At 40.2% G+C, this 11,682-nt stretch overlaps 1 protein-coding gene across 1 annotated transcript; it reads right to left on the reverse strand.

The window, feature by feature from the left end:
- On the reverse strand, positions 1–11,531 carry LOC106583375 (myosin heavy chain, fast skeletal muscle-like). Its single transcript, XM_045705313.1, is given in 42 exon segments — positions 1–21; positions 247–381; positions 1,085–1,180; positions 1,276–1,359; positions 1,361–1,381; positions 1,476–1,646; positions 1,821–1,946; positions 2,035–2,051; positions 2,054–2,231; positions 2,319–2,627; positions 2,735–2,859; positions 2,967–3,132; positions 3,222–3,405; positions 3,498–3,694; positions 3,801–3,919; positions 4,004–4,130; positions 4,212–4,601; positions 4,724–4,814; positions 4,904–5,049; positions 5,177–5,353; positions 5,448–5,690; positions 5,792–6,047; positions 6,345–6,481; positions 6,604–6,727; positions 6,858–6,975; positions 7,116–7,203; positions 7,500–7,558; positions 7,859–8,171; positions 8,260–8,430; positions 8,610–8,759; positions 8,851–8,969; positions 9,191–9,329; positions 9,622–9,725; positions 9,836–9,934; positions 10,019–10,082; positions 10,170–10,262; positions 10,370–10,490; positions 10,664–10,691; positions 10,786–10,942; positions 11,022–11,165; positions 11,327–11,428; positions 11,430–11,531. Coding segments are annotated over 42 exon segments (5,811 nt in total).
- Between the last annotated feature and the right edge of the window lie 151 nt (positions 11,532–11,682).

Below are 11,682 nucleotides of genomic sequence, written 5' to 3' on the forward strand. Positions count from 1 at the left end.
TCACTCTTCAGCCACATTCCCCTGGAAAATAATATATATTTTTAATTGTCTCTTATCCTTTACCATAATGGGATTTTTTAAAAATATTATATTAACCATTTGCTCTATATGGTAATGTATTATCTATCTTCTCCTGAAAATCTACTATGGGACTGGCACAATGAGATTAAGCAAGAAATGCATTGTTTTGTGTGATTAGATTTTTTAGTCACGATTTCTTAAAAATGGCATTCAATTTAATTGTACCTTGCTGCCAATTTCACGGCTCTTGGCTCTAAGCTTGTTGACCTGGGACTCGGAGATGTCAGCACGCTCCAGAGCTTCCTCCAGCTCATGCTGCACCTTCCTGTACCTGGACAGGTGAGTGTTGGACTGCTCCTCCTGTTTGGATCACAAAAATACAACATTCAACAATTATACTGCATGTTTGGGGAAAACATGCAGAAGTTCAAATGTCTTATAAATTGTTTACGTTATCATCATCAACATCTTATAAATAAAGAAGGATCATACCAAAAGTACAACAGAAACAGACTACAAGGTAGAGGGTCGCATTACAAGGTAGAGGGTTGCCTATCCCATTTTATATTCTACTTATTTTTTACTTCAAGTTGCACCATAGATAAGATTATGTAAAACATATTTTCCCATAACCATCATTATTTACCAGGCCTATATACAGTACTGAGCAGACACTGTAATCCAAAGGAGTTTACAGTCATGTGTGCATACATTTTACATATGAGTAGCCCCAGCAGGTTAAAACCCATGACCCTTTGCGTTGCAAGCGCCATGCTCTACCAACTGAGCCACACAGGACCACAACTTTACTTAATTTTATTTTCTGCTTTATGACTTAGTAATTGTAACACCTTTCTCTGTTACATTTGTATTACCTAATAACAAATTTGATTTATTGATGATTCTTTGAAACAAGTAGGTGCAAGTACCTAACACATAGTAAGTAATAGTATAAGTTAATAATTTGAAATAAGTACCAAAATGTACTGATTGATTTGATTGTAAAATATTTGTTAACTATGTCCCCATTACTAAAAAATCTGTAAAGGAATATGATACTCACAGCTTCCTCAGCCGCTCTCTTGTAGGCCTTCATTTTCAACTGAAGCTTGTCCACCAGATCCTGCAGCCTGCTGACATTTTTATTGTCCTCTTCAGTCTGTAGAATTTACAAGAGTTGGAAATGTCCTGTCAAATGCTCCATTGCAGTACACAATATCTTGTCTTTTTATAATCAATGAATCATGGTTATACCTGGTAGGTGAGCTCCTTGACTCTTCTTTCATATTTGCGAACACCTTTAATGGCTTCAGCTCCACGTCTCTGTTCAGCATCAACCCTCACCCTCCAGTTCTCGGACCTTACAGATAGGAGTACATGTTTTTCTCAGTTAAGGTCTCATATACAATGTAGCTTGCTCTACACCTGTATATGCTGTAATGTATAGTACATACCCTAGCGTCCAGTTTCTGGAGTTGTTTCTTTCCTCCCTTCATGGCCAGGTTCTCAGCCTCATCCAGACGGTGCTGTAAGTCCTTGACTGTGACCTCCAGGTTCTTCTTCATCCTCTCCAGGTGACTGCTGGTGTCCTGCTCCTTCTTCAGCTCCTCTGCCATCATGGCAGCCTGGAATAATATGTTGTGTACATTGATTATATGAACACTTCTGCAGTAGTTGTAAAAGGTAAATTATATGATAGTGACTGATGATGTATGAACAATTAAATGTCCAAACTATTTTTGCTTATCACATTCTAAGATATTGGCATTATTATACAAAAGGCAGAACATGAAACTCACATCAGTAATAGCCTTCTTGGCCTTCTCCTCTGCATTTCTTGCCTCCTGGACGGTGTCTTCCATTTCACCTTGGACCTGAGTAAGGTCAACCTCCAGCTTCTTCTTAGTGTTGATGAGGCTGGTGTTCTGTATTAGGGGCATTTAATCACATTGCAAAACATGATTGTACCTCACCCCATTTGTAACCGAGAGAAAGTTAATATTTTATATGTACCTGAGAGTGCAGCAGTCCTCGCTGGCATCAACTAGCTCCTGCTCCGCCACTTTGCGGCCTCTCTCTGTCTGTTCCAGGGCAGCCCTCAGTTCTTCAATTTCAGCCATCATTAGGTTATTCCTGCGCTCCACCATAGATACCTGCTCCTTCATGTCATCTGCGACACGGACGGCGTCGTCAAGTTGCAGTTGGGCATCCTGAGGATTAGTGGAAAATGTATTCTAACAACATCTAAAGAGAAAGAACAATTCATTTGGGACTCAATACAAAAATAAAGTGTATACCTTGAGTGCTCCCTGGACATTCCTCAGCTGTTTCTGGGCTTCAGCAGCCTGACGGTTGGCATGGCTCAGCTGAATCTCCATCTCATTGAGGTCTCCCTCCATCTTTTTCTTGACTCTCATGGCATCATTCCTGCTCCTGATCTCAGAGTCCAGAGTGCTCTGCATGGAGTCCATCACCCTCTGGCTGTTCCTCTTGATCTGCTCTATCTCCTCATCCTTCTCTGCCAGCTTCCTGTCAACTTCCCCTTTGATCTGGTTGAGCTCCAGCTGTATACGAAGAATCTTGGATTCCTCATGTTCCAGTGTGCCCTCTAGAATAGATGAATAACCAAACCATTAAATAATGTAGTGATGTAGGTATGACATGTATATTATCATGATCACTTTGTTGAGATAAAAACTATTGTTGTGTAGACCTCTGCTTCCTCTAGTGCAGCCTGGATTTCTGCCTTCTCATTCTCCACAGTCTTCTTTGTCTTATCCAGTTCATAGATGCTCTTTCCAGACTCACCAACCAGTTCAGTCAGGTCAGAGATCTCCTCTATTGAAATGAAAAGGGGAGGGAAATTAATAACATTGTGGATTTGTATCCACACATACAAGAGCATAGATGGTGCATTGTAAAAAATAGATTTAATTTCCCCATACGTTGCAGGTTCTTGTTCTCTCTCTTCAGTGTCTCCAGGTGGTCTAAAGCTTCTTCATATGAGTTCTTCATCTTGAACAGTTCAGTGCCGAGAGTGCGAGCCTCTTTCAGAGACCCTTCTAGCTCTGCCTGTCCCTCCTCATACTTTTGCTTCCACTCGGCCAGAACCTGGGAGCACAGTTAAGTAAATGAATATGCAAGAATGAATAATGTATAGATTTGACTGTATTTCATTGATATCTTTGTCAAAACGTTACCCTGTCAAAGTTCTTTTGCTTCTTGTCAAGCTGGGCAGCCAAAGCATTAGCTCTCTCCACATCAATCATGAGATCCTCCACTTCACCCAGCAGTCTTTGCTTGGTCTTCTCCAGAGAAGCACACTTGGAGTTTGTTGCTTCAACAGCTTCCTGCGCATCTTTCAGACGCTGGGTAAGCTTTTTCCTGTAAAAAGACAGAACAAAAACGATCATTTTAGCCATTGTAGGTACTTAGGTGATTATGAAGATAGAGTGGTAGAATGTTTTTTTAATCACTTGGCATCCTCAAGCTCCTCAGTGCGCTGAATGGCATCAGTCTCATATTTGGTTCTCCACTGAGCGACCTCGCTGTTGGCCTTGGACAAGGCACGCTGCAGCTCAGCCTTGGCCTCCTGCTCTTCCTCAAACTGCTCCCGGAGCAGATCACAGTCATGGCGGGCTGACTGCACACTGTGGGCTAGAGCATTTCTGGCCTAATGGTCAGCAGTAACAGAACAAAAGTTAAAATTAAGTACTTAATCAAAATGGAACATTTATATGAATCACAAAGAGGCAGTATAGTAGAAGATGGCAGTTGACCTTCACTTCCTCTTCAATATGCCTCTTGAGTTCCTCAATCTGCTGTGTGTAAGCCTGCTTAATCCTGGTCAGCTGGGAAACAAGAGATTCTTTCTCCTCCATTTGACGACCAAGTTCAACTGATTGAGACAGAAAGTTGGAAGTTAGGTTTATTGGTATTATGGAAAACAAACAGAAATACTAACCTTCCCTTTTAAACTCACCATTCTCAGTCAGAAGCCTTGCTCTCTGAACATTTATGTCATTAAGTTGGCAGACATGCTCATCATTCTTTGTCTTCAATTCACTCAGTTGATCTTCAAGGGTTCGGCACATTCTTTCTAGATTACCCTATCAAGAACGTTTAACAGGTTATTTTTCATGCGTATTTATGAGTATTTAAAATATTCTGGCAACCACATCATTTCCCACCTTTGCTTTGGCGATAGCTTCCATGTTGCTGGAGAGGTCATCAATCTCCATTTTGTATTCACTCTTCTCCTTCTCCAACTTCTGTTTGACACGCTGGAGGTTGTCTATTTGCTCTCCCAGTTCTGCCACAGTGTCGGCCTGCTTCTTACGGAGAGCAGCAGCGGTGGCCTCATGCTGCAGTGTGGACTCTTCTAGATCACGACGCAGCTTCTGGAACTCAGCCTCACGCTTCTTGCTCATCTCAATCTGAACAGATGTTGCACCACCAGCCTCTTCAAGCCTCTCACTGATCTCCTCAAGTTCCCTGGAGAGATCAGACCTCTGCTTCTCAACCTTGGCACGAGCAGCACGTTCAGCTTCAATCTCCTCCTCCAGCTCCTCAATACGGGCCTGAAATATACAATGGATTTAAATGTTTATTTGCTTAAAACATGACATTTGGAAGATAGGGCTCCATAATGTATCTATGTTATTAATCTTATTCGTTGTGGCATATTGAACTGACAGATCACCTGGAGTTCTTTGATTTTCTTCTGAAGCTGAGCACCAAATGCCTGCTCATCTTCAATTTTGCTGAGAAGTTGGCTTGTCTCAAAGTCTTTCCTGTTTTGGATAAAAAGTATATATTAAAATATATATCAGGCGATCCCTTCTAGAGAATGGTTCAACAATTGCTTAGATTTTAAATGTACTTCTTGATCTTCTCATCAGACTGCTGCTTGTCATTCTCCAGGTCCATCAAGGACTCCAGGGCCAGTTTCAGATCTCCTTCAAGCTTCCTCTTGGCTCTCTCAAGGTCCATGCGGACCTTCTTTTCTTGCTCCAGGGAACCCTCCAACTAGACCACACAAGAACAGTTTCACAATATTAAGTAAACAGTACATTTATTTTATTTCTTTGGATGATAACATGAAGCTGTTTTAAGAGGGCTATGTATGACTTTGGTTGTCACATCTCTTACTCACATCATCCACTTGCTGTTCAAGTTTGGTCTTGGCCTTGGTCAGAGTGTTGACTTTGTCTTCCTCTGCCTGGAGATCATCAAGGACCTGCTGGTGCGCCTCTTGGAGGGCTTTCTTCTCCTTGGTCAGCTTGATAATGCTCTCATCTTGAGAAGACATCTCCTCTGTCAGGTTTTTAACCTAAATTGAATTATTTCATGTAAAATCATCAATGCTTTGTCTTTTACATTTAAAATGAATACACAACTTCACAACCTCGTCATAAATGGTAAACCTTATTTTCAGTGGCATGTTTCTCTTTCTCCACTTTGGCCAAGGTGAGCTCCAAGTCATCAATGTCTTTCTTTAGCTCAGAGCACTCATCCTCCAATTTTCTCTTTTTGGCAGTTAGCTCAGCATTGATCTCCTCCTCATCCTCCAACCTCTCAGTTATCTCTTTGAGTTTGGCTTCCATCTGGATCTTACTCTTGATGAGTCCCTCACATCTTTCCTCAGCATCAGAGAGAGTATTCTCTTCCTACAGCAGATAAAATATAAATTAAACAACACTGGAAATCAAAGGCTAATTAAATGACATTAAAAAAATCATTGTATTAAACAAGCAATTTGTTAACTTACAGATGCTATCTGTAGCTGCAGGTCATTATTTTCCTGCAGCAGAGAAACCATTTTCTCCTCTAGTCCTTTTATCTTGGCCAAGGCCTTTGCCAGATCCTCCTTAATTTTCTCAAAGTTTTCCTTCATTGCGGCCATCTCTTTTTCAGCTTCTGCTGATTTTAAAAGAGGCTTGATTTTGAAGTACAGCTTCATCCATGGCCAGTGTTTTACGTTCATAAATGAGCGTATGTTGTATTGGATGGAGTAAATTGCTTCTCTGTTAATAATAATCATTAAAAAAAATGTTTTGGCGGGATTCTCTTCACTGGCTCAATATAACATACTCTATAACAGTGTTTCTGAATGATGGTCCTGGGGACCCAAAGGGGTGCACATTTTGTTTTTTGCCCTAGCACTACACACCTGAATCCATTAATTCATCCATTAAATCATCATCAAACATTTGATAAGTGGAATCAGGTGTGTAGTACTAGGGCAAACACTAAAATGTGCACCCCTTTGAGTTCCCAGGACCAGGGTTAAAAGACACGGTTCTGTAAAGTAGTGTAGCTACCGTCTCGCCATCATCTTGACAAACTCTTTCCTCATGACGTAACCTCTGCAGAGAGCCTGAGTCATGGTCACCAGAGTAACCAGTTTCTCATCTCGCATCTCCTCCAGAGTACCCAGAAGACCAGCTTTGAAGAACACCTATAGGAATATTGATCTTCATTATATTTATAGAAAATACAGAGCTACAATTTTTTTCAATTGAGCTCAATGTTTGTGGTTTTTGTGGGAAAAGTGACTGATGCTGCAGTCCATTGCTCTACCTTAGTGTGCCCAAACTTGTACTGACTCTTGTCCACATCTATTGATCCCAGGAGCTTCTCTGAAGCCTTCTTGTTGTCAATAAATTGTCCATCAGGGATGACACTTGCATTCAATACTTTGTATCTGACATGATGAATAAGGGGGATATAAATATATATACAATAGGAAGTACATTAGTATGTGATGTGATCATGCCTGTGAAAGAAGTACTTTAAAATATTTTTTGCATTTTCCCTCACTGAACATTAATTACCTCTGCTTGAAGTCACCATATTGGATTCTGCTGGGGAAACCCTTTCTGCAGATTCTTATGCCTTCCAGTACACCATTACACCTCAGCTGGTGGATGACCAGGAAGTTCTCCATCAGACCTTAACCATAGGGAAAACATTATATTAACCTCCTTGACACATACTTAAACATCTAGGGATTTTACATGCTTATTTGAAAGAAGATTAGTTATGCTTGGCATTAAAGATGTCTGCTGTATTGTTAATCTCACAATACCCACCTGGTGTCTTTGATTCATTTGGAATCAAACATCGCACAAAGTGAGGATGGGTGCTCCTCAAGTTGGTCATCAGCTTGACCAAATTCTCCTGTCGGATTGGAAAATGTGTAAATTGGGAATGAGATTCTGTAATAAACAAAGTTGTGTTTGACACGTTTTTAAAGCCACATTCTGTAAGATGTCCAGTCATTTCAATTAATAAAATATACCCATGGATTTGGAAGAATATTCATTATGAATAGAGATGATATACAACTGTTTTACATTATCATAACCCAAACAGCTAAATACCGATTATAGCTACCTATTAGCCCCCACAGTTTCCATTTTTCAAAATAATACACCTTATTACATCATAATAAAGAATAATACACATGCAGATACCCTGAACAGAGCCGACACAGTCTGGAAGGAACCACCCTTCTTCTTCTTGCCTCCGCCTCCTTTTGCAGCATCTGTTTACAAATGTGTTAGGCCAGTTATTTTTTCATCTCAATAACATTTTTACATATTGTCACTGCCTGAAAACTAATATTGACTCATGTACATTATATACAGTGGGTCAATCTAAAGAATACTGTATTGTATATGTATATAGTCATATATAAATCCAGTTTACTGACATTTCCAGTACTACTAATGCTATAAAGCGGTGCTTTATAACCATAAACTATATAACAAGGGAAGGGGTAGATATAGTCTCCTTCTGTAGTATGAGCAATTCTGGATACTATGGGATGTACCGTTTGCTTGTGAAGCTGCTGCTCCTACATACAGCATAGCCAACAGTTTGACTGAGGACTTCTGGCACAGCTGCACAACAGAGTCGTTCAGGGGGTCCTTGTTCTTGTCCAGCCAGCCTGTGACATTGTAGTCCACAGTACCAGCATAGTGCACCAGGGCAAAGTGGGCCTCAGCCTTGCCTTTTCCAGGTTTAGGCTTCTCAAAAGCTTTGGTTTTACCAAGATGCTGGTCATACAGCTTGCTCTTGAAGGTAGTGTCTGAAGCCTTGGGGAACATGCACTCCTCTTCAAGGATGGAGAAGATGCCCATTGGCTGTTGGTGACAAGATGATGTGAAATATTAAACTGATAAGCAGACATGTCTGTTATTGTATTGTCTGCCTTTTTAATATCTCACCTACCTTCTCTATAAGCTCAATGCAGGCAGCCAAGTCCATCCCAAAGTCAATGAACTCCCATTCAATTCCCTCTTTCTTGTACTCTTCTTGCTCCAGTACAAACATGTGGTGGTTGAAAAACTGTTACAGTTTCTCATTGGTGAAGTTGATGCAAAGTTGCTCCAAGCTGTTGTACTAATGTTCAAACACAGAAACGTTGAAAGTCAAGAGTTACCCAACATGACTGCTAGTTCATATTTTGATCAGCAGATATTGTACAGGCATAATGTCTACTCTTGGTTATTGTAAGTTGTTTAAGCAGTAGGATGAGCTGAACAGCAACGTGCTGAATTTAAGATTATACAAATACTCACATCAAAGATCTCAAATCCAGCAATGTCCAAAACACCAATGAAGAATTGTCTGGCCTGCTTTGTGTCCAACATCTCATTGATACGGACGACCATCCACAAGAACATTTTCTCATAGACAGATTTACAGAGGGCCATAGTTGAATTGTTCACCTATCAAAAAAGGAAGTAAAAAAAAAAATATTCACATTCATTTTCCTTTTTGCAAATCTACTACAATTGAAAATAATCTAAAAGATTCTACCTGTGACACAGTCTGCCCCTTGGTCACCATCTCATTCCCGACCTTCACTCTGGGGTAGCACAGAGCTTTGAGCAAGTCAGTGGAGTTTAGGCCCATGAGGTAGGAGATTTTATCAGCCTCTGGTTGGGAGAGAAAGTGTAGCATGCACGTTAAACATTAGGCTATATTTTGTTGATACATTGCTTAAACTTGTAAATTAGACTGTATAAAGTAGGCTGGAAGAAACTTGATAATTATACTTGACTATTTCAAAGTACAGAACAGTTGATATTGCAAGCGACGAGGTAGGCTAGTTACCCATTAAGAAATTATATAAATATCATTCCATTCTGATAGTTACCCTCAGTGCCATCAGGCTCTGCCTGCTCCTCACGTTGCTTCTGCTTGAACTTCATTGCCCCATGATGCATCACAGAACCAGTCAGCTTGTAGATCCCTATCTTCTCCTCAGCAGTGAAGCCCAAAATGTCTATGGCCGTCTATGGAAAATTAAAGCATTGTTTGATTGTTGTTTTATGTAGATTATTTACACACTTTTCAGTAACACAATGATACAGATTGTTAAAATGTTCTCTGGAAAAGGTTTATGTAATCTTGCTTTATTAAAATATAAGCTACAATATCAGTTAATGTGTTTGTGAAGGCATACCATCACGATACAAGTTGCTTTTGAATAGCTTTTTAGACATTTTCACATTCTGTAGAGAAACCTTGGCTTTCAAGATCATACAGTTATATTTTTCCTACATTGTTGTAATTTTTTATACATACATCGGTGGCGATGAACTCCTCTGTATCATCAATACTCTTGACAGCGATTTCACCCTGACTTATCATAGGATAGTCATAGGGGTTGGTGGTGATCAGAAGTGCCTCTGGAATACATACAAAAGAGTATTTAGCACAGTTACTATTACTGTATATATAATGTATGTACTGTTGGCCCAATGCATTCCATGTCATGTTTTTTGTATTTGTCGCTCACCCAGCAATTGTGGCTGGTGTCCAGTCATGAGCTGATAGAAGATGTGGTAGCTTCTCTCAGCAGACAGCTGGAATGTCACTCTGGACTTCTCCAGCAGATCTGTAGAGTAGGTTTTTGTATGAGCAGTCTTTTTCATGTGTGAATCACAATTGGATAAAGATACACTGATCAGGAGGCACTTACATGTTTCAATATCAGCAGACGCCAACTTTCCAGTTGATCCAAAATGGATTCTGATGAACTTACCCTGAAAAATGTATTAGATAGCCATCAGTATATTTCCCTTCAAAACCAAGAAAGCTCACAAATCCAAAAAGAGAGGTTTTTAACTTACAAAGCGAGAGGAGTTGTCATTTCTCACAGTCTTTGCATTACCATAAGCCTCCAGTAGGGGGTTGGCTGCAATGATTTGATCCTCCAGCGACCCCTAGAGATGTCATCACATTTGTGAGTGTTGTGATGCATACATACTGGATCTTCGATGCATACAACCCCCTTATACTATATTGTTAAGGCTACAGTAATATTTCTGACCTTTATTTTGCCAGAAGCAGCTGTTGTTGCTTGTTCTTTCTTGCCTCCAGCCACTGCAATTGTCGCAAAGTACTGGATGACACGCTTGGTGTTCACAGTCTTTCCTGCACCGGATTCTCCACTGAGAGTAAACGCAGATTAGTTTTACTCTTAACGATATTCGTTTCAATAATCTCAGTAAGAACACTTTATCTACTAAACTGCAATACTGCTGAACATCCATCAGGGAGCTAGTTGTAAAGTTAGTTTTTCAACAATATTCTTACCCACATTTAGTCATTGATTTTGACTTACGTGATCAGAATTGACTGGTTCTCATGATCTGAAAATGGAAAGGCAAGTGCAAATCAGTTTCAGAGTTATTCTATAATTCTGTACAGTAAGTTGTTGTTGTAGTAGCATGGGTATTTGTGTACCAGTGAGCATGAACTGATAGGCATTATCAGATATGGAGAAGATGTGGGGTGGGGCCTCAATTCTCTTTTTCCCTCTATAAGCATTCACAACCACAGAATCGTACACTGGGAGCCACTTGTAGGGGTTGACAGTGACGCAGAACAGCCCAGAGTAGGTCTGTAAAAGAGGATAATGTTTATCAACTCTTCATTGATTTATGTATTTACTGCTAGATAATCTTTTACTTGAAACTCACATAGATCATCCATGCTGCGTAACGCTCTTTGAGGTTATACAGAACAGTGGGCTCGTTGAGGTGGGTCATCATGGCCATGTCCTCAATTTTATCGTACTTTGGAGGGTTCATGGGGTGGATATCGTCCTCCTTCACAGTGAGGACCTGTGACAGGAATAACATTTTGTAAATGGCTGGTTTCTCGAACAATTTGATTAAGGTTTTAACTCATATCACAGTTTTTAGCTTAGAAAACAGCAAAGCCATCACTGCAATACAATTTGATTTGATTTGCATTACAGTATTTTAATAAAATATTTACTTACTTTGTTACACAGAGTTTTGACAGTGGCTTTGCCACCCTCTTTACTCTGGAGAACCCCTTTGAGGTACATCTCTTTGGGCTCAACCACAAAGAAAGCTGTTTTTGGCATCAAAGGGAGCGGTCTGTGCTTCAAGCCTCTCCCTTTCCGGCTTTCGGAGGTAGATGGCCGCAGGGCCAAATGCCGCCATCTCTGCGTCCGTGCTCATGATTGCCCTGTGCCAAGAAAAGACAGAACTACTTTATCTACATTGACAAATACCAATGATAATCATTATCTTCCACAAACATTTGATCAGTAAGAATCTGAATGATGCTTAGATCCTGGTGATGAAGTCCCATGTTCTTACACAAAATGTA

The sequence above is a fragment of the Salmo salar genome, chromosome ssa22, assembly GCF_905237065.1.
Source record: "Salmo salar chromosome ssa22, Ssal_v3.1, whole genome shotgun sequence".
NCBI classification, from domain to species: Eukaryota; Metazoa; Chordata; class Actinopteri; order Salmoniformes; family Salmonidae; genus Salmo; species Salmo salar.